Source organism: Manis javanica, chromosome 12 (genome assembly GCF_040802235.1).
Source record: "Manis javanica isolate MJ-LG chromosome 12, MJ_LKY, whole genome shotgun sequence".
Classification (NCBI taxonomy): domain Eukaryota; kingdom Metazoa; phylum Chordata; class Mammalia; order Pholidota; family Manidae; genus Manis; species Manis javanica.
Window position 1 is genome coordinate 79,388,869 of NC_133167.1, and position 20,175 is coordinate 79,409,043.

Here is a 20,175-nt window from a genome sequence, read left to right on the forward strand (position 1 = left end):
TCCCTCTGCTTCTCCCACTCTTTCTGGTTCTCTTCTCCAACCTGCAAATGTAAAATCCTGCTCCTGAAATTATCACCAAGGTGTTAAAATCATAAGGGGTGAAGCATTAGGCATCATTTTACATTGTTAAAAGGACAGAGAAGTGAAAAATAATCCCTTAATGTTTTTTAATTACTTGGGGTTTTTTTTCATTTAGGGAATAAAAATCTCACTTATTATATATTATACGTAATCTGATTTCACTTATATTTGGAGTCTAAGAAAACAAACAGAGATAGACCCACAAATATGGCCAACAGATTACTGGTTACCATAGGGAAATGTGTGACATAGATGAAGGGGAGAAAGAGGTACAAACTGCGAATTGTAAAGTCAGTCAGTCATAGGAATGCAAGTACGACACAGAGAATATAACCAGTAATATTGTAGTATCTTGGTAGGGTAATAGAGTAATTACACTTACTGTGGCAAGCATCTAGTAATGTATATAATTATCAAGTCACTATGTTGCATATCTGAAACAATATGATATTGTATGTCATCTTTATTCCAGTACAAATATTATAAATACTCAAATAAACCCAAGCCACCTGCTTTAAACTGTAGTATTAGTTCACCATAGGTTAAATAAAAGAAACATAGTCTGCTATTCCATATTGAATGTCTAACCAATTCATTGTAGCCCAAATTCTATTGATAATGGGAACATTTTTAGCAGTTGATTTTGACAGACTTGATAATGTAAAAGTTTTTTCTAAAATACACATTACAAAATGTTTAAATGGGTTAAAGAGGAAAGGTATGCAAAAATAAGGGTTCTATCTTACCCAAATATTCCTAAAAAATTATTCTTCTGGAAGCCAAAAAAGCTGTAGAGACCCCCAAGGCATATTCAGCATGGAGTTAATGAAACTGAAGAAGTGTCCATGTGGTCATACATTTCTGTAAGAATTTTTCACAGTTTTTTTGTGTGTGTGCAATTAGTTAGAACCTTATGTTAAGGGGATGAAGTTGTCATGCCTGCTAAAGGGAAAGAAGTCATGTGATTACATTTGATTTGGATTAGGCGGAATATTGTGTGTTTGTTCCTTTCATATATTAGTGGAGTTAATGCTGGCAGTCCACAAACAGAAAAGGCTTCTGGGAAAATCCCTACAGCATCTGTGCTAGCTCATCTGGGGACATGAAGGTGAGAGCCACACATCATCTTACAACACGAGTATGTCCTATGGTACCCAGCCCTGGAAGTATGTGAGTGATGGAGAAGAAGCAAGGTTGGTCGGGAATGAGTGAGTCAGAGCCGCTACATTAAAGGTACACGTCTCTTCCTCCTTCTCCACTGGAAAACAATAATGTGAAATCATTGGCATATTAAGAAACTAGTTCATCTTGTATCTGATTCTGTACTTGTGATTTTAGATTCTTTATCTTAAAGAAGTTTCCCCAAAAGTGGATAATCTTCTAAACCCACAAAACCTGGATCTATCCCTCAACAGAGTGCATGAACTTTCCCTTTTAGGGAACTACATGGCCAGCTGACACGGGAGAGGATGTGTGAGTCAGAGAACAAATCCACTGTTTCCTGACACCACATATTAGAGTACTGCTAGAGTCTGGACACATCACCACCTTCCCACAGACCTCTTGGTGTTGCTAAGGCATTTCATTAGCAGAATTCCCTCTTTCCAGGTGGTAGATTTCTAACCTGAGCAGGATCTCTGTCGCAGTGGAAATTTGCTGTGGGCAAACAATACGTTCTCATTCAAACGTGAGAGAATGATAACTTGGGGAATTTTCCAGAACGTACTGAACTACTAAGAACTAAAATCTATTCACAATATACTAGTGAAGTGCTTTCCTGTCTTTAGATCAGTCTTTTGGGATAATGCTGCCTTTTCTTTGCTAGAAGGCAAAGTTCTGACATAACTAAGAATATGCTCTTTCTTAAGCTAGAAAGCCCTCTGAATCCTGAGGTCAGAACTCTGGTACCTAAACAGATGGTCTGCCATTTTCCTTATTCATTTCAAAATGTTAACATCTCAGGAGAGCAAATATAGTAGCTGGTCTTGGTTGAAGAATTAAAGGAGTATGCATGCTTAGCATATCTTTACATGGTTGTTAGACATATTTTCATAGACACTAGTCAGAGTAAATTAACATGGATTGACTTTATAAGAGATCATTTCTGACTGGCATTCTGGAACTGGGAAGAGTTTGTTCATCTCAAATGGATTATTATTTCCTCATAGAAGAAAAAATAAATTTATCGATATTTGGTCTGACCCTTTGGGTGACTAATTTCTTGCTTGTACACTAAGGGCAGTAGCAAACATTTTCTGAAATCAAGTTTGTTAAGAGTTTATTTAGACTGTTGTATAATAAAATGAGTATCTATCTGATTTTCCTTTAAAAAAAAAAAGGCAGTAACCAATTAGCAAGAAAAAATAGCTTGTGCCTCCATCACCATACTGAATGCAGACAGCATCTGATCATGTCACCATTTCCGTATACGGTTATCTTTCCAGCTGATGGGAGGTCTCACTTCCCTAATAAGCCGTCTCCCACAACAGAGGCCATTAGTCTAGCCATAAGCAAAGTGAAAAAAAGAAACAAGGAAATCCTTTCTGAGTTCAGCTGAACATTGCCATTTTCTATTTTGTTTTTGCTACTCTTTGAATGCCCTCTTCAAGTTTGAATATCCTCTTGTCATTATTGGAAATTCAGATATTGCCTGAGTCCTTTCTTGCCGACACCAGGCAAGCAGTGGATCTGATGAAGGCAAGGCTCTAGGTTGCAGAGAAAACAAGAACAAATAAGCCTGCCTTGGCTTAGTGTGAGTGAGTGAAACCTACAACCCTCTGTGTTAGCACTATGTCAGAGATCAGAGTACCACCCAGGAAACGTCATGTGTGGCACTAATGGAGTTATTTAGAAATTTGGAGTCTTTTCTTTGCCATAGCATTGCACGTAGGGGCATAGCACTCATGGTTCCAAAGAAATAAGAGTGTCTGATTTCTTGAATCCATAAGAGACTGCCTAGCAGTCTGTACATTTTCCATGAAATGTGTTAGGCCTGAGAGTGTTACAGCCTAATCTCAATCCAGCTCTGGATTCCTTACTAACGTGGCATCTGAACTAAAATATCAAATATAAAAATAGCATTTGCTAAAAATACCACAGAATGTGATATATTTGAGAAGAATTTGACTTTTGTGACTTGTTATACTTTATGTAACAGATAAGTGTACACTTTTCAGATCCATCACAGGTAATTTAGTTCAGGCTGAAATAGACAAGTCTCTTCTTGCAGTTTGAATATGAACTGCTATTGAAACTGAGACTACCAAAAAAAATGTTGAATTCCTAAAACAAATTGAATAGCCATTTTAAGTACTGTACAACCCGGAAGGTTGTTTCTAAAAATAAGGTCTCACTGAATTCCCTGGAATACTGATTATCAAAGATCCCACTCTTAAGAAACTGCGAAGCTGTTACCCAAAAGCTGCACGATTTTATATTCCCACCGACAGTGCACAAGAGTTTCGATTACTCTATATCTTCATCAACACTTATTATTTTGTTTTGTTGATATAGCCATCTTCATGGGTGTGATGTCGTATGTCACTGTAGTTTTGATTTCTGTTTTCCTAATGACCAGTGATGTAGAGCATCTTTTTAGGTGTTTATTGGTCATTTGCATATCTTCTTTGGAGAAACATCTATGCACGTCCTTTGCCCATTTTTTACTGCTTGTTTTGACTGAGAAACTTAAGTTTCTAAAATCCATTTAAAGTGGGGGCAAATCCACCTGAATGGAAGTTGGGTGTTTTATCCTTGCCTCACCTTGAATAAGTTACTTAACTTCTGTCATCATCTTCTTCTCTTTTCTCAGAAGCTTGGTTTTCCAATGTGCAATTAGTAGGCAGTTACACCAAACTTTATGAAATCTAAAACAACATGCATGAAAGGCTTAATTTTTTTGTATATGGCTTCAAAATTTAGACCTTATAACAGGAAGAAAGTATTTAAAAGCCTATGCCTCATTTTCAGCGAATGTAGTTGTGACTTTCACTCTATTTGAGCATTGGTTCCCAAAGTAGTTTTTTGCTTAGACGAACCTTTCTTCTCCAGGGCAGAGTCATTTAATAACTTTTTTTAGCATCTGCCTCCTCATTTCCAACAGTGACTCCACACTTTTATTATTTTATCCCATTTATTATGGATAGTAATTTTCTGAAGTGTGCCCTTTCCCCGTGTTCAGTTTGAAATTGTGCAAACCTGCCACATCTATGTCCCATTGTTAATATTACAAAACAAAGCCCTAAAATTAACAACAGAATACTTTGTATATGGGATTGAAATCACTTTCTGTATGTCACTTTCTGCTTAAAACTGACACAAATAAAAGTATTCACAAATGAAATGAAAGATTTTAGCGGCTTTATGATGGCTCATGAATATGAATTCTGCCCTTTCATTGTTATCACAGATACTGGTGTTTTGGGTCAAATAGACAACTTGTTCTTGCATAATCATCCCATATTTGAAGCTTATGTTTTGCATAAAGGAGTTGATTAAGTTTTACGGAATTTTGTAAAGTTTAGTTCTGCATCAGCTGAGCATGACTTAAAGAGGCAAATCTGTCAACAGCACTAAAGGAGGTTAAAACACTGCAATTTACATTAAAAAGCCACAAAGGGAACTTATGTGTCAAAGGGTCTATAATGGGTGGCAAAAAGAAATAAAGATAATATAATATATACATTTCTGTGCCTCATTTCCCTCAGCAGTAAACGGGAATAAAAATGTTAACTAACCATTGCTAGTGCTTTCTATACACCAGGCATGACTCTCAGTGTTTTACATGCATTACTCCATATAACCCTCCCCGAAGCCAGTGACTATTTTATAATTTACCCAAGTTCACAGCCTTGTCTCTCTCTACTGCCTCTTCTTAAATGTACAACGTCCTGTCTGCTCCTGGAGTTTAGTTCACACAGGCCACATCCTGGGGACTGTTTCTGTCAAAAGGCCTGTTTGGATCAAGTTATTCTCATTGCTACATCTAGTCACATGGAATCATATACCCTCTGGCCTGAGACCTTGAAACGTAGTGAGGGTGTCTCAGTCCCATGTGCTACTAAGGACAATAAGGACGGTTAAGAGGATAGTCCTGAAAGCAGTGCCATGGACTTTAACTTATTTGAGAAGGAGAATGGATTGCAGGAGAATATCAGAGGGGCCAAAGTAGGGAGCCCAGCATAGCTGAATTATTTCAGATATAAAGAGATTATTGTGAGATTAAGGGAAAAAAAGGTTAAGTCTGTATTATTACCAACAAAGAATCATGACATACCAACAAACCTGAAGCAAAAGAAAGGGTTCAAGAAAAAGAAAAATCAAAGTTAAGTACAAGTTCTTGAGGTCTAGGGTCCCAGAAAAGCAGTTTTGGAGAAGGGAGACAGTTTTGGAAGAGCCAAGTGTGCTATTGGCAGATATGGTATACATACACCATAAATGAAATGAAAGTGGTCACTTCATATAAACCACAATATTTGATTAATCAAAATATCACATTCCCCAATATACTGAATAGCAAGCCAAAACAAAACAAACATGATTCTGTTTTCAGGGACAAATTCTTGATACTGCCAGTTTTCTGATAAAATATATATACTGCTTCCAAGATAAGAAATTATTTTAACTTTGTGAAATGTAAATACACCACGGCGGTGTATTTTTAAACTAGTTTGAATTAGTTTCTATTAAATTCCACCATACCATTTCCAACATGATACAAAATATGGGGTTTCTGAGATTGGAGCCTCTGAATTGCCATTTTCTTAATACCTTCCCCAGCAAAGATATTTCACAACAAGGCACTCAAAAAATGCTTTTGAATTGTATCATCCTTTTATGTTTTGTTTCAAATTCTTAAACCACTTCACCGTGTCCAATTTTTACTACCTATTCCATTACAATTGTCTTTTCGTATTTTCAAGCGCTTTTATTATTTCTCGCCTGTATCTCATTTCTCATTTCCTCCCAAACTTTGTTCCCTTGTGGATAAAGTATCTTTTTATTCCTTTGGCTCTTACTCCAGGCATTTCACTTTCTACTTCTAAAAGAAGTTTTTGTGCTTTTTTCAACTGGATTATAGAATCTAACTGCCAACACCCTTGTATATTGAGTTACAACACAAAAGCAGCTGATGTAAAACAACCAAACTAATAAGCCATTCATTCATCATTCTATTGCAGCTTGGTAATCCCTACTTTCTTCAATTATAAATTATCTCATTACACTATTATGTCATTACAATATGTCTAGCTTGATCTTCATCAATCAGTATTTTAGAAGAAAAAAGCAATCTTGGACTCACCTACCTGAAATGAAGCTTCACAATCATACCATTAGAAAAATTAGAATGACAGGTTTCAGGGCAAGTCAAAAATATCTGTTGAAACAAAAAAGTTTCATATCCATTAATTGAGATATTTATTTTATCAAATTGAAATGCCTGCATTATTTATAATAGCAAAAACTTAAAAAAATATTACTGACATGTCTTTCAAAAGGACAATGGCGTAACATATTATATGAAACACTGAATATATAAATGAACAATGGCCAGACCGTATGTGATGATAGAACTCTGACCCAACAACCAGTCCAGGAAGCCAAGCAGAAATCTCTGAAGCGGGCAGCCCAGAATGAGCAGGACTTTGTGACTGCCAGCTTCCCTATTTTTTTGTGCCAGCTTCCAACTCAGGATCAACCAGAGAAAGCCAAATAAGCTCCCAAACCAAACACATAATGCTTCCACTTAGCCTGCTTCCAGCTTCTCACTGTCCCCAGTCTCTAACCAGTACACCCCAGGTCTTTCTTTCTTTTCACTATAAAGCTTTTGCACTCTGTGCCTGTCTTTGAGCATCTACCAAATGCAAGCGATGGTAGTTAACTCCCTTGTCCTAGCAAGCTCAGAGTAAATAAATTGTTCTCATTTGGGTGGTCTTTGTTTGGTCCCACATATGGGCAATCTCCATTTAACAGAATAGCCTACATCTTTTAAAAAGAATCAGAAGACATATTTTTAGAGGACAAAGCAAGATGCACTCAATAGGAACTCTGATACACTTTAGAACACAAGTTAGATCAGTATCTAGTAAAACTGAAGATGCACCTACTTACTCTATGACTAGATTAGTTCAGTCTTAGGCAAAATACTAGAGATTTTTCTTGCACATAAACACTAGGTATAAAAATATCAATAGCCTATTTCTTTGTAATGCAAAGAAAGAAACAATTCAAATGATCATAATTGGATGATTAGATCAATAAACTGTATTACAGTCACACAAAGGGAGCCTATGGAGCTTCAAAAATTGATAAACAAGAGCTGTATGCATTAACATCAGTGAATCTTGAGGAAACAAGGTAACTTAGAATACATGTAGAATTATACCATTTATATGCACATCAAGCCAGACAAAATTTTAAAACCTATGGTTTTAGTATACTATAAAAATAGTAAAAATATAAAGAAATATAAAGAAAAGCAAAGAAATACTTGAATTTAAGACAGTGAGGAAAGAGAAGTATAATTTGGAAGAACATACATACAGCTTCAAGAATATTGATGATGTTCTATTTCTTAAGATTTTTTTACCACTCTTTAAAATGGACATTTATGCATTACCTATATTTTTGTATGCATGCTTTCTATCCTGCTAAAATATTTTTATTAAAAGCAAGTTGCATATTCTGAAATTCCTAAGAAAAGGCACAGAACTTAGAATAGCTAAAATAATTTTGAAAAACAACAAAGTAGGAGAAATCACTCCCCAGATGTTAACATTTACTTAAGTATGTAATAAGGAGAGTGGGGTATTGGACATCTGTAGGCCAAAGAAAATGAGCCTTAGTCTAAATTCCACATCACACAAAATATTAACTCAAAATGAATCATGCACTTCAATGTAAAACATAAAATATAAAACTTAAAAAAAGCATAGGAGAAAATATTCCTTATCTAATTGCTAGACAGAATCCTATGACACCAAAAACATGTATGACCCATAAAAACAAGAACTGAAAAACTGTATTTCATCAAAATTTAAAACTTTTGCTCTGTAAGAGTCCCTGTAAAAAGGATAAAAAGACAAATTTCAGACTGGGAATCATTTTGCAGTTCACATATCCAACACCAACAAGGGGACTTGTATCTAGAATATATGAAGAACTCGCAAAAACTCAACAGTTAAAACAAAAAAATCTAATTAGAAAATGGGTAAGACATAAAGAGACATTCCCACTGCATTAGTACCCACTGCATCAGTACCACTGCCATAAAGAAATATTGCAGATGGGGTATGACTTGAACAACAGAAAGTTATTTCCTCAGAGCTCCGGGGCCGAGCAGTCCCAGATCACAAAGTTAGCAGGCTTGGTTTTTTCTGAAGCCTCTCTCTTTGGCTCGCAGATGGCGGCTTTCTCACTGTCCTCACGTGATCTTTCCATTGTGTGCTCGCATCTCTGTGCGTGCCCAAATTTCCCTTCTTATAAGGACACCAGTCTGAGTGGATTAGGGCCCACCCTAGAGGCTTTGTTTTCCCTTAATCATGTCTGTAAAGGCCCTATACAACAGTCACATTCTGAGGTGCTGGGGGCTAGGACTCAATATGTGAATTAGGAGGGGACATACTTCAGTCCATAAATAACGTATACAGATGGCAAATAAGCACATGAACAGAATTTCAACATCATTAGTTATTGGGTAAGTGCAAATGGAAATCATGATATACCACTGCACACGTATCAGAATGGCTAAAGTGAAAAGTAATAACACTAAATGATGGACAGTATCCAGAGAAACTGAGTCTCTCATACATTGTTGATGGGTTTGTAAAATAACATGGCAGCTCCTGAAAACAGTATATTAGTCACTTACAAAGTTAAACACAAACTTGCCAAGTGACATGTCAAAACCACACCTAGTTGCTTATTCAGGAGAAATGAAATCTTAGTCAATGCAAAGATTTGTACGTGAAAGTTCACAACAGTCTTATTCACAATAGCCAAAACCTTGAAGCAATCCAAATGCCCATTTATTGGTGAATGGATAAATAAATAATATTTATTTATTTATAACTATAATAGAGAATACAAATTATCAATGGAAAAGAATATTAACAGCAATGTAAGGACATGGATGATCCTCAAAAACTGTGCAAAGTGAAAGTCAAACACAAAAGACTATATAATATATAATTGCATTCATATGAAGTTTTAAAAAGACAAAACTATAGGGACAGAAAGACCAGTGATTGCCTGGGCCAGTAATCAGGGAGGAAGGGCAGAAAAAAGATTCTAGGGTATTAGAACTGTTTAATGATGGTAGTGGTAATTTTTACGTGACTGAATATATTCTAGGCTGAATTGCGTCCCCCTACAAGTGCATTGGTTGAAGTCCTAACCTTCAGTTATCTCCAAATATGACCACATTTGGACCCTGCATCTTCAAAAGAGGTAACAATTTACATGAGGCCATTGGGATCTGCCGTAAATCCAATATAACTGGTGTCCTTAGAAGAGGAAATTTGGACCTAGACACAACAGAGCAAAGACAACATGAAGACACAATGGGAAGATGGCCATGTACAAACCAAGGAGATGAACAGAATCTTCCCTTGGGGCCTTAGAAGGACCCAGCTCTGCCAACACCCGGGTCTTGGGCTTCCAGCCTCCAGAGCTGCGAGACAATAAGTTTCTGTTGTTTAAGTCACCCAGTCTGTGGTGCTTTGTATGACAGCCCTAAAAAACTAACAAGCATACAATTACTAAAATTCATTAAACTGCAACTTTAAAGTGGGTAGTCTATTATATGTAAAGTATACCAAATAAAGCTCGGGGTCGGGGGGAAAGTCCCACAAACATTAAAAATTATAATAAGCAAATTGTATTTCTGAAGGCTTTGGTTTTATTTGTTCCTTCATGCATATATGACTCAACTCCTCACACTGAACTACCCTGAAAGCAGTGACCACTGTTTTCTATCTGTCTCAAGGAGGAAATAAATAATGTGAAGAAATAATGCTGAAGAACAAGGTGAGAACCAGAATTGGCTGGGGAATCACTCAGCAAGGCCTTCTGTTCTGTAGGCTCCAAGTACTGTCAATTTCATGACCCAAATCAATGTAAGGGAACTGATAAACATTGACTTCATTGTGATAAGTGAGGTAGTTTGTTTGCTAAAACTGAAAAAACAGGAGATATAATGAGCAAGCTCTTTATGATAAGCCTTTCCATAGCCTGGAACTTTAAAATGAGCCAATTTCTAATACATGTTAGGCAATGTCATTTTAAATTAAATTGTTAGTCTTTGTGCCTACTTTTCAGTGAAAAAAGACACTGACTCCTAATGCATAGTTTTTATGAGAGAAGCAAAGCAATTCCAAGAAAGTCCTCGGGAGCTTTCTCCAAACAACACACTAAATGCACAAAATAAAACACTAATCAAGCAACTTCTATAAGGATTTGCTATTTTATTTGCTCTTCTTAGAGATTTACTGGTAATTGCACTCTTTCTTTTAGGAAAAAAAAGTTCATGTCATTTTTATTTCATGGTGGATAGAGAGTTGAAAAACAGATCATTGATTTTGTACAATATATCCTAGCAATGCCCTACATTTAAACAATGAGATGGCCCAACAGCACATGACCTTTGTAGCTGGAAGTTCAGATGAGGGTAAATGTAGGCAATTCTCCTTCTAGACTTATAAAGATGCAATGAGCAGCACTGCAGGCAGGATGGGGGATCACAATAACTGGGTTGCATTCCTTTCTTTTATTATTTTACTCTTTTTAAAACAACAAAAGACCTTTCGGGGATTCTAACCCATCTAGCATCCATCAAACCAATGGGGACAAATCACCCCAGTAAACGGAAGAAGGATAACATTTTGTGTAAATCACAATGAGAAATTTCTTAAGTGCCTACAGCATTACATAGATATTGATGAGAAATAACCAAGAAACTGGGAGAAACCTAGAAAACCTCGCTCCGAAAATCACAGAATCAGAAGCCTGGGAAGTTTATCTTGGCCTCGAAGTTCAGTGGATCAGAGAGAGACTGGACTGCCCATATCCTCTTGGCACCATTGGAATCAACAGGTCCTCGACCTATGGTTACAGGGAACCTTCATTGATTTCCAACCTGAAGAAGTCCACATCTACTCGTCCTTACTGTGGGGAGTCCTATCAACCCTTTCCTCCCAGTCCTCAAGCCCTCACTCCCTTCTCCGCCCCCGTTCAGCAGGAAGCAGACAGAGAGAAAGCAACGTCCACAACCCCATAGAGGAGAAAGGGGGGAATGAAGGGCCCCCGCCAGTAAGATGGCGAACTTCCGGCTTCTCTTCGGGTTCCTCGGCACCACCTGAAGCCCAAACACCTCTTGCCCCCCTCCCAATCCCAGCACCTAGCCAACAGCCACCAGCCCCGTAGAAGTGACACCTCAATCACCCCATGCCCCTTCCTATATAACCCAGCACCTTTTCCTAATAAAGCAGAATTCTCCGGTGAATTGCTGCTGTGTGTCGCTCCTTTCCTTTCAATGAGGTTGAAGTTAGAAAAGGACGAAAGTGCATTATTTGGGGATGAGTGTGAAATTTGTAATTGGAATCTAAAAAGGAATATAATAGTTTCTCAGACTCAGAATTTCCTGAGTGATAGTGGGAGGACTGTTTTCTAAAACAATAAAAGCATTACAAAAGCAAAGTTTTCATAATAGCATAAAGGGTTAATGCTGTTAAAGTAAAAAATATTTGTGCCCTGCTTGTTTACTCCCTCTGGGTTCAATCACTCCAGCCATTAAGGCTGCAGACGAGGGTCCTGGTCATCACCTGAGTTGATGGGAGGGTTTCGGATAACATCAGCAATAATCTTCTGAACCTCTGCAGTCAGGCCTGCTCGCTCGGTATCAAGTGGGTAGCCAGCTTTCACCGCCTGGGATAAGTGCATGCCAACCGCTGAGATGGGCAAAACCCTGTTCTCAGCCACACTCCTCTAGAGAAACAGCAGCAAAACAAACTGAGTGAGTTTTTTTTAAGTGCCCACTGAGTTGCAGGGAAACAAAATGTCCAAACCCTTCCAGGAGTAAATGGTCACTAAGAAATAAACAATGGATTAAACCTTCACTTAAAATTTTCACTTTAACTATTTCTTTAAAATACCCACATTAAGAACTCCACAGGTTCTACTTTTCACTTACTGTACTGAACAAAACAAAATCTAGCTTTAGCTAAAACATCAATCCTTGCCCCTCTAATTATTCACTTTAAAAATCTATCATTGGCAAAGAATAGTCATTCAGTTAATTGTATGTTTAATACTGCCACAACCTTTTGAAAATACAGTAAACTGTAATCCAATATTCTACTTGAAATAACACATGGTACTTTAGTTACACGAATTTCCAAGAAGGCAAATCTGAAAATGCTTAGTGATAACATAAGGCCCCATAAGCACTCTATAAACTATTTTTGAGATCTTAATAGGTGTTTTATATTGACTCTGTTCATAAAATAATAACAACCCCAATTTAACAAGGGCTGTCATCATTTACCTAGTATTGAACTTAACAAGAATTGTATTAAATTTAGGTCAATACTATATATTCATGCAGCTTTTTAAACAAACATAGCTCCAAACCCATTAAGATGCTTATTAGGTAAAATAGTCATCTAAACATTCAGGAAGTTAAAACACTCAGCTTTAAATTATTTAATGATACTCCCTTTTAATACATCTCGAAAGTCTGAATTTGGACAGTATTTGCATGAATGTTGATACTTTCATAGAATAGATCGTTTCAAACTATTATTTTCATCCTTCAAAGGTAGGTTTTAAGTTACTTTCATTAACTGTCTACCCTTTTCTATTACACAGTGTGCACCATGTGTGTATAATATCAGCGTTATTTGATATGAGGCATCAAATTACCTAACACTAATTGTATTATTGCTCCTGATTAATTAGTCTTAGGCATGTTTAATTTTGTGGTTAACTGGCAAGACCCTCAGACTCCTGGGAGGAACAGATAATTACACCATGATATTACACAATAGTTAACAATCAAATAAGAGCAAAAGATATAAATGAAGATATACCACTCTTCACATTTTTAACCACATGTATGTGTAATGTTATACAAGAAACCTCATATCATGGCTAAGTAGTAGAATGCACTACATTCAGAAAATTTAGAGGCTATCCCAAATTTCCTTAGTAACTGTATCTAGTTATACCATACACATAGGGATAAAGGGAAGTTACTGTATAAGTAAGAGACTGAACTTAACATTCCTGTTTATCATGTAATTTGTTTCAAAATTAGTACAGTGGAATTATTCGGCTTCTTCTGTAATGGCTTTTGTATTTTTGATTAAGCAATTTGATTTTCTAATTAGGATATCGATTAAGTGATTAAGACAAGCTAAGGACTGTTTATCCTTATTTATACTGGAACGTAACCTGAATAAAAACCTGTAATGTCGCCTAGCAGATAGAGACAAAGAGAACAGGAAAAGCAGGCATTAGACCACATCGCCTTGTCCAAATCAATTTAATGTCAGAGAGGACCGGAATTCAAATTAGTTAAACTGAGCTGGAAGCCTTATTCTGTCCCATTTTATATATTAAAAAATCCTCAACAGCCTTAAGGATTCATGCCAGAACAATGAAATATTAAGTGTGGTCACTTTTCACAGTAATTACATGTTTTTCAAAGAGCATCCAGCATGGCTGAAAAACAGAGCAGTACTAGAGATGCAGAGTGAAAAGCAAGTTTACTGCTGTTTCTAACTGATTTCTATCTTCTTGGACATCCTTCCAGAGATATGCTAAGCAGGAATTAAAAAAAAAAACAGTCTTAAAATATGGCTGCTCTATTCAAACAGTTAGTGTTTGAATATCACATGATATTGTACATAAAAATCCCTAAAGAATCTCTAAACAATAAATGTGTGTTTCACTACCTCTGCTGCACTCTCTGTATAGAATCATGGCCAAACTACACTTGCTGTTTTTACTTGACAGAGAGAGTCCCAACAGAGAAAGAAAATGGCATTCCGTCCTAAAATTAAATAGAAAATGGAACAATATCAAATATTGTAGGACTAGAAGAAATTTATCCCAATTCACAACATTAATACTAAAAAGTTGTTAAGACACATATTTAGAAAACCTTTTTAATTCCCTCTAACTTGAAAATAACGCTTACCAAAGACATCTTCTTTTCTTGGAACAACGAATATGTGACGGCCACAGACTGTGAAAGTGTGCAGAGTTCATTTTTTGCCACCAAACTTTTCTTCTGTTCTTGAAGTTTTGTACTTGAAAAGAAGTTTGTCTACAAAATATAAAATGCAGCATAAGTGATCAGTAGTAATATCAATATAACAATAGATATCAATATGATCATTAGGCATTAGGGAAAAAGAACACAAATAAAACCTCTAAGTAACAGTCAAAAGTTCTCTTTTTATGAGGAGCACAAAAAGCAGCTTAATTTTGTTTTGTTTCTACATACTGATTTTAAAAAGTAAAGTAAGGCTAAAGGGAAAAAGTTTTTAATAAAATATTTATAATAACAAACATAGTTGTAGAACAAGAAATTTCTCATCTTCCCTTAGCCAATGAGGGAATAAAAAATAAACAATACTGTAGACCATTCTGCCTGTAAATGAGTCCCCTATCTCCTCTAGGTGAATACTGGACAAATGAATAAACAATTAATATTCAAATTTTGGTACTATAGCCACAAATTCTGCTACTATATCATATTATCATAACTATATATATATATATATATATATATATAATATATATTATAAAACATACATACAAACTATTGCTGTAAACTTGAACGATCGTGTAAAATCTTAAATATAGGTTCCTTAAGAACATTTAAAAGAAGAAAGGGAGGAAAGGATTGAAAAATAAGATTAACAAAGAAATACCGGAATTTTTTTACAGCCTGCAAGAAAGGTAAAGACCAAGTGATAGTTATGAAAAAATTATATGATAACAATTCACAGAGATGCATGTTCCCTCCAAAGTGCCAACTTTACCTTCCAAAACATAACAGCAATACTAAATTAAAAGAATTAAATCCCACTGAACTTGACTTATTATAAGCACACTAGTGCATTCCTACCCTGAACAAAAAGTGAGCCTATAGATTAAGTCAGACACTAGGGATAACCGCAGGCTGGCACAAAGACAAGCCAGACAACACCACAAAGACTTAAGGCCTTCAGATGGTTTCTAGCCCCCCTCGATTTTCAAGGAAGAACATTTTTTATTAAATGAAAATGAAGTGTTTCCCTCTGAGGCCTTAACACTGTCAATTTTGGCCTTAAATTTCTAGTAATGCCAAAAATGAAACTCCATCGGCCAGATTCCTCACAATTACTGAGCAGTCATTCCTGGAGGCTACGACAGGACACCCCTATTCCAAGGTCTTAGAAATGTGACCACTGTTATTCTGGCAAATCCATGAAGATTTTAGGATAGATACATGGGACAAAATCATGTTATCATCTGTAAGTGTGTGACTAAACATTCAAGGACACCCAAAACTCTGAGCAATGTAATATGAGAGTAATAATCTCAAGAAGGTCAGGCCAGAATGTGATTCTAATAAGTAAAAACCTAATCAAATCATGCTCTGTGTAGATAAAAGACTGAGTGAACAGAGTGTCATCAATTATGGAAATACACAGATAGGGCAGACAGGAGGCGAAAAGCAGGCAGAGCCTATGTAAGCATTGTTCAGATGGGAAGACATCCTAGTAACTAGGTTTGAATATTAGAGCTGCCTGGGCGAACGGTGTATGAGAATGCCGCCCCCAGCCTTTGTGGCTGGCAGACTGCTGAAAACTACCAGAATTTGCCTTTTTACATTCCAGGCTTTGCCAACACTCAAATAAGCTAGCTCTGCATACATCTTCTTCTACAGGAGAGAACACACTGGTTGGGTCAAGTGAACCTTTCCAGTCGTATTTCTCACTATAAATTAATGAATATGCATTCCAATATATACACTTATATTTATATAGACACACATATATACATAAAGCCAAGTTCACAGAGAAGGATCATGCAAATCTACTTCCCCAAAACACAACAATTCTGAGACAAAACATTAGAATTTTAAGATTTACAAGGATGTGGACTGAGCCCCTCGCCTAGACCATGGCAAATGCCACGTGAGAGTAACCAGCTAAGTATCCCCAGAAAATATGCAATACCCAGCTATTCTGAAGCTTTAAAATAGAAACAGAAATAACACCTGGCTCTGTTTTATTTAGGTGTATAACATGCTCAGAACACCAAATTCCCTTCCCTAGAGTTATGTGATTACAATTATCTTCGTCTTAATGTGAGAGTACAGCTCTGACAGTCTTCCATTGGCGAAGTGAAATGCCAGAAAGGTGTGGAAAAAAACACTTCATTGCCTTGGCTCAGATAACTTGAATTCTAAAATCTGACATCATACATGTGACATAGAAGAAGACAAACAGAAACATTTATATCAAGGAACTACACTCTTCTTTAACTTTTTAAGTTATTTGTTAGAGGTTACATTATCACCACAGAATGCTGTTTTAAGCTACCTCTATGTGTATTTAAAAAAAAAATAGTTGTCCGTCTCTTTTTATAAGTAGCTGCCAACTATGAGTTCATCTATGGTGGGGGCTGGGTATTTTAAAAACATTGTATATTCCATGTAAATTTATTTTTAATTTTTAACTTTTTTTCCTAAATGGTCATCTTAATGGATTTAAGACCTATATCCTCATATTTATAACCTTTGATTTATATGAGTGCTCGCTTTGTTTGCCTCATAGTTGTCCATCTATCTATTCAACGGAGCTGCTGATTTGGTTGTTCAAGTCTCCTATATTCTTATAAATACATAATCTTTTGTCTTAAGAATTATCAAAAAAAACTGTTTAGCTCTCTCACACCAATGTTGGATTTAGTAATTTCTACATTCTAAAATTTTGTTTGTGTATTTGAGGTTATTTCATGGGTTAATTTAAGTGTGTATTTATTATAACTTCTCACTGACTTGAAATTTTTTACTTCCAGTTGTTGTCGGGAAGTCCTGTCTGGGGAGGTCCTTCCCTGAGAACTAGGGGAAACCTCAAGCGGATGGGGGAGGGAGGACTCTTGAGTCTGATCCGAAAGAATCTGAGAACAGATGGCCCAAGTGCAAGCAAAAAAGGAATTCATTAAAGCAGAAGTCATAGCGAGTGCCAGAATTGCATAGTGCCAGGACAGTGATCCTTTTATTTGTGCAAACATGCAGCCGTGCAGGTGGTGGAGAACAAGGAAGGAAAAAGGGAGAAAAGCAGAGAGACACTCAGTCAGGCTCCTAAAGAACAGGATCGTAGAGCTGTGTTTGCGACTCGAAAGCTGAATGAAATAGCAAAGTGACAGAGACACTTACCACCAGCGGTGGATGTCCAGGAATTCTTTATTTTGTTGAAGAAAAGAATTCAGAGACAAAGCACCACAGGCTTAAGCAGCAAGAAAGTTTTACTTAGAAGCAAAGTATGCACTCATAGGGGGAAGTGTGGGCAGCCTCAGAGAAGAGGTGCCTCTAAGCAAGTTTTATTTAAAGGAACAGTACGCAGCAGGAGGGCGGATGACCTCAGAGAGGAGGCACCCTTAAGGACTTAGGGTTTGGGTTTTATAAGGTCTTTTGGATAGGGATCCATGTAAGGCATGATGTGTACAGGTGATTAATAATTCCTTTGAAGTTTTTTCTAAAGAATAGAGTTATTTAGGGAACTCTGTGTCCTGATCTTGGCATTTTTTATCCATGTAGGTTCATTTACACTCCTGAGGTCTGTCTTCTGTCCGGGTTACATGTTACATAATTGATTAAAGTGACTGGAAGAAGGGAGGAACAGCATAAAGATTAAGTCAAACAATAAGCTAGGCCTTTGTGGGCTCTGTAGACTTTATAGTGGCATTCCTCTTGTCCCATGTCTCTGCTCTATATCACAATAATGTATCTATCTTAAAGTTCTTTTCATTTGACTTTAGCACAGTACATCAGCTTTCTTTCCATAGCATGTGGCTGGTTTATCTTTTGCCATCTTTTGTTGTTGCTATTGGTCACATTAGATTTTGTTCCTTAATTGATGAAAGTAAATTTCACATCTGTGTGCCAGTCCCCAAACTGAATGGCATACTCTTGATTGTGAAGGACATGTAGTAAAAAAATGGAAAATGAAAGAGGCAAAAGCTATTGACTATACCCTTCAGCCCTGCACCAGCGATTTAATCCCATCCTCACCCCCGTTAACAATCTGATTCTCTTTCCGTGGTAACTTCAGGCTCTTACCCAGCAGGACTTCCCAGAGCTCACTTGATCAAATAATTTTCTCTTTGCCCAAGAACAAATTTAGCCTTAACTCTGGCAAACAGGCGGATATTGAAATGCTTGTGCTCTGTGTCCCAGGGCACTCCACTGCATTATATAAGCCCATCCACATTAACAGCCATCTGCTCAGTAAATGAAACTCTGTATAAAAGTTGTGGCATCAAATTGGTGAGCCCTATGATGCCACATTGTTCTGAGTTTTGAAGGCTACAGGATTGTTTTCAAGGTGCTGTGGTTCTGCAGATGAGACCAAACAGCAGACTCTCTCTTGAAATTCAGAAAATAGGCTATGCTTGAGCTTTATTATTTGGCAGAAGAGAGAAGATGAACTGTACAAAAATGGATGAAGCTAAACAACTCTGGGGATATACAGATGACCCTTGAACAATGTGGAGAAGAGGGGCCTCACGCAGTCCAAAATCGGCATAACTTTTGTCTCCCTAAAAACTTTACTAATAGCCTACTACTCTTGACTGGAAGCTTTACCAATAACACAGTCAATTAACATTTTTATATATGTTATATATATATAATATACGCAGTATTCTTACAGTAAAGTAAGCTCAAGAAAATCAACTCTTAAGGAAGAGAAAATACATTTATAGTTCTGTACCACATTTATTGAATAAAACCTGTGTAATAATAGACCTGTGCAGTTTAAACCCATATTGTTCAAGGGTCAACTGTATTTGGAAATACTGAAAAAGTCATTGCCTACTCTTCCTAAATGATGTATATGGATTTGTCAGTAGAAGCAGTTTCAGAGTAGGAGATACTGTGGCAGGCTGGTCATGGCAAGACGCATATGGGTGCCACATTGCAGGATGTGCTAATCACATAGCAGATTTCTTTATTACTTTGGAAATTATTTCTGTTGTTTTATGATTTTGCTAAAGCCAGAGATGGATAATTTTCATATTTATTATAAAAATATTCTGAAACATGTGTTTATTCTAATGAATCAGTACAGATTCTTTTTGGCAGAAGAAAATAAAATGCCCTGTTCTATTGGGCTAGTATGTTTAGTTTTGCTTCTATTTACAAAAGAGGAATGAGTTGGGTAATATAAATACCTTGCAAATCTACTGTATTTTAAAAAAATATTTAAAATAGTTTAAAATTTAAAACCACTCTTGACTGAAGTGGTTATGCATGAATATCTAAAACTTTAAGTTTTAGTACTACTTTTGTTATATATGATGTTTCAAATTTTAGTCCTATGGTCTACTATTTGTTTAATGTGCTAGAATGATATTTATTAAGCTCCTAACTTAAAAGTAGAATTACCTTTTTTGTAATAGGAATTGGTAAGTAGTAACTAATTTTCATTTATAGCTAATAAGTTACAAAGTAGAGTGTAGTAATAAATTAGAAACAACTGCATAATGATTCACTAGTTAAATTATAACAAGTATTTATTTGATGAAATAGAAATTTCATGAGTACAGATATAATTCCAATAACAAATTTTTAGTGAGGTACATAATATTTTAGATTTTACAAATTATGTGTTACAGTACTAAGCTATTATATCATTTCTCCATTGTTTAGAGAAATACATTCTCAAAGAATTATCATGAAAAAATAGAAAGCTATTAAAGGTGAAAATAAAGTACAGTTATCTGAGTAAGTGAATAAAGTTTTTGAGAAAATAGAAAAAAATGCCAGAAAATTAAAAAAGGTTTCCAGCTACTAATTTGACCATTATGTAGCAGAAG

At 36.2% G+C, this 20,175-nt stretch overlaps 1 protein-coding gene across 12 annotated transcripts in view; it reads right to left on the reverse strand.

Annotated features, from left to right (window-relative positions):
- LOC140845139 (bifunctional 3'-5' exonuclease/ATP-dependent helicase WRN-like) overlaps window positions 1-18,915 on the reverse strand; it is a 38,272-nt gene extending 19,357 nt beyond the window's left edge. For 2 of the 12 annotated variants that reach the window (XR_012123850.1, XR_012123849.1), the window contains exons 1-5: window positions 17,516-18,915; window positions 14,279-14,407; window positions 11,901-12,063; window positions 6,387-6,457; window positions 3,844-3,947 (exon numbers count right to left, since the gene is read on the reverse strand). Coding sequence is in view for 2 of the 12 variants with exons in the window: in XM_073218880.1 (XP_073074981.1) it covers window positions 11,078-11,181; window positions 11,901-12,063; window positions 14,279-14,287 (276 nt within the window). In the remaining 10 variants the exon portion in view is untranslated. Of the gene's footprint in view, window positions 1-3,843; window positions 3,948-6,382; window positions 6,458-10,161; window positions 11,182-11,900; window positions 12,064-14,278; window positions 14,814-17,515 lie in introns of those variants that run through there. The other 10 variants (XR_012123853.1, XR_012123852.1, XR_012123851.1 and 7 more) reach the window with 9 other exon arrangements.
- Window positions 18,916-20,175: the final 1,260 nt, after the last annotated feature.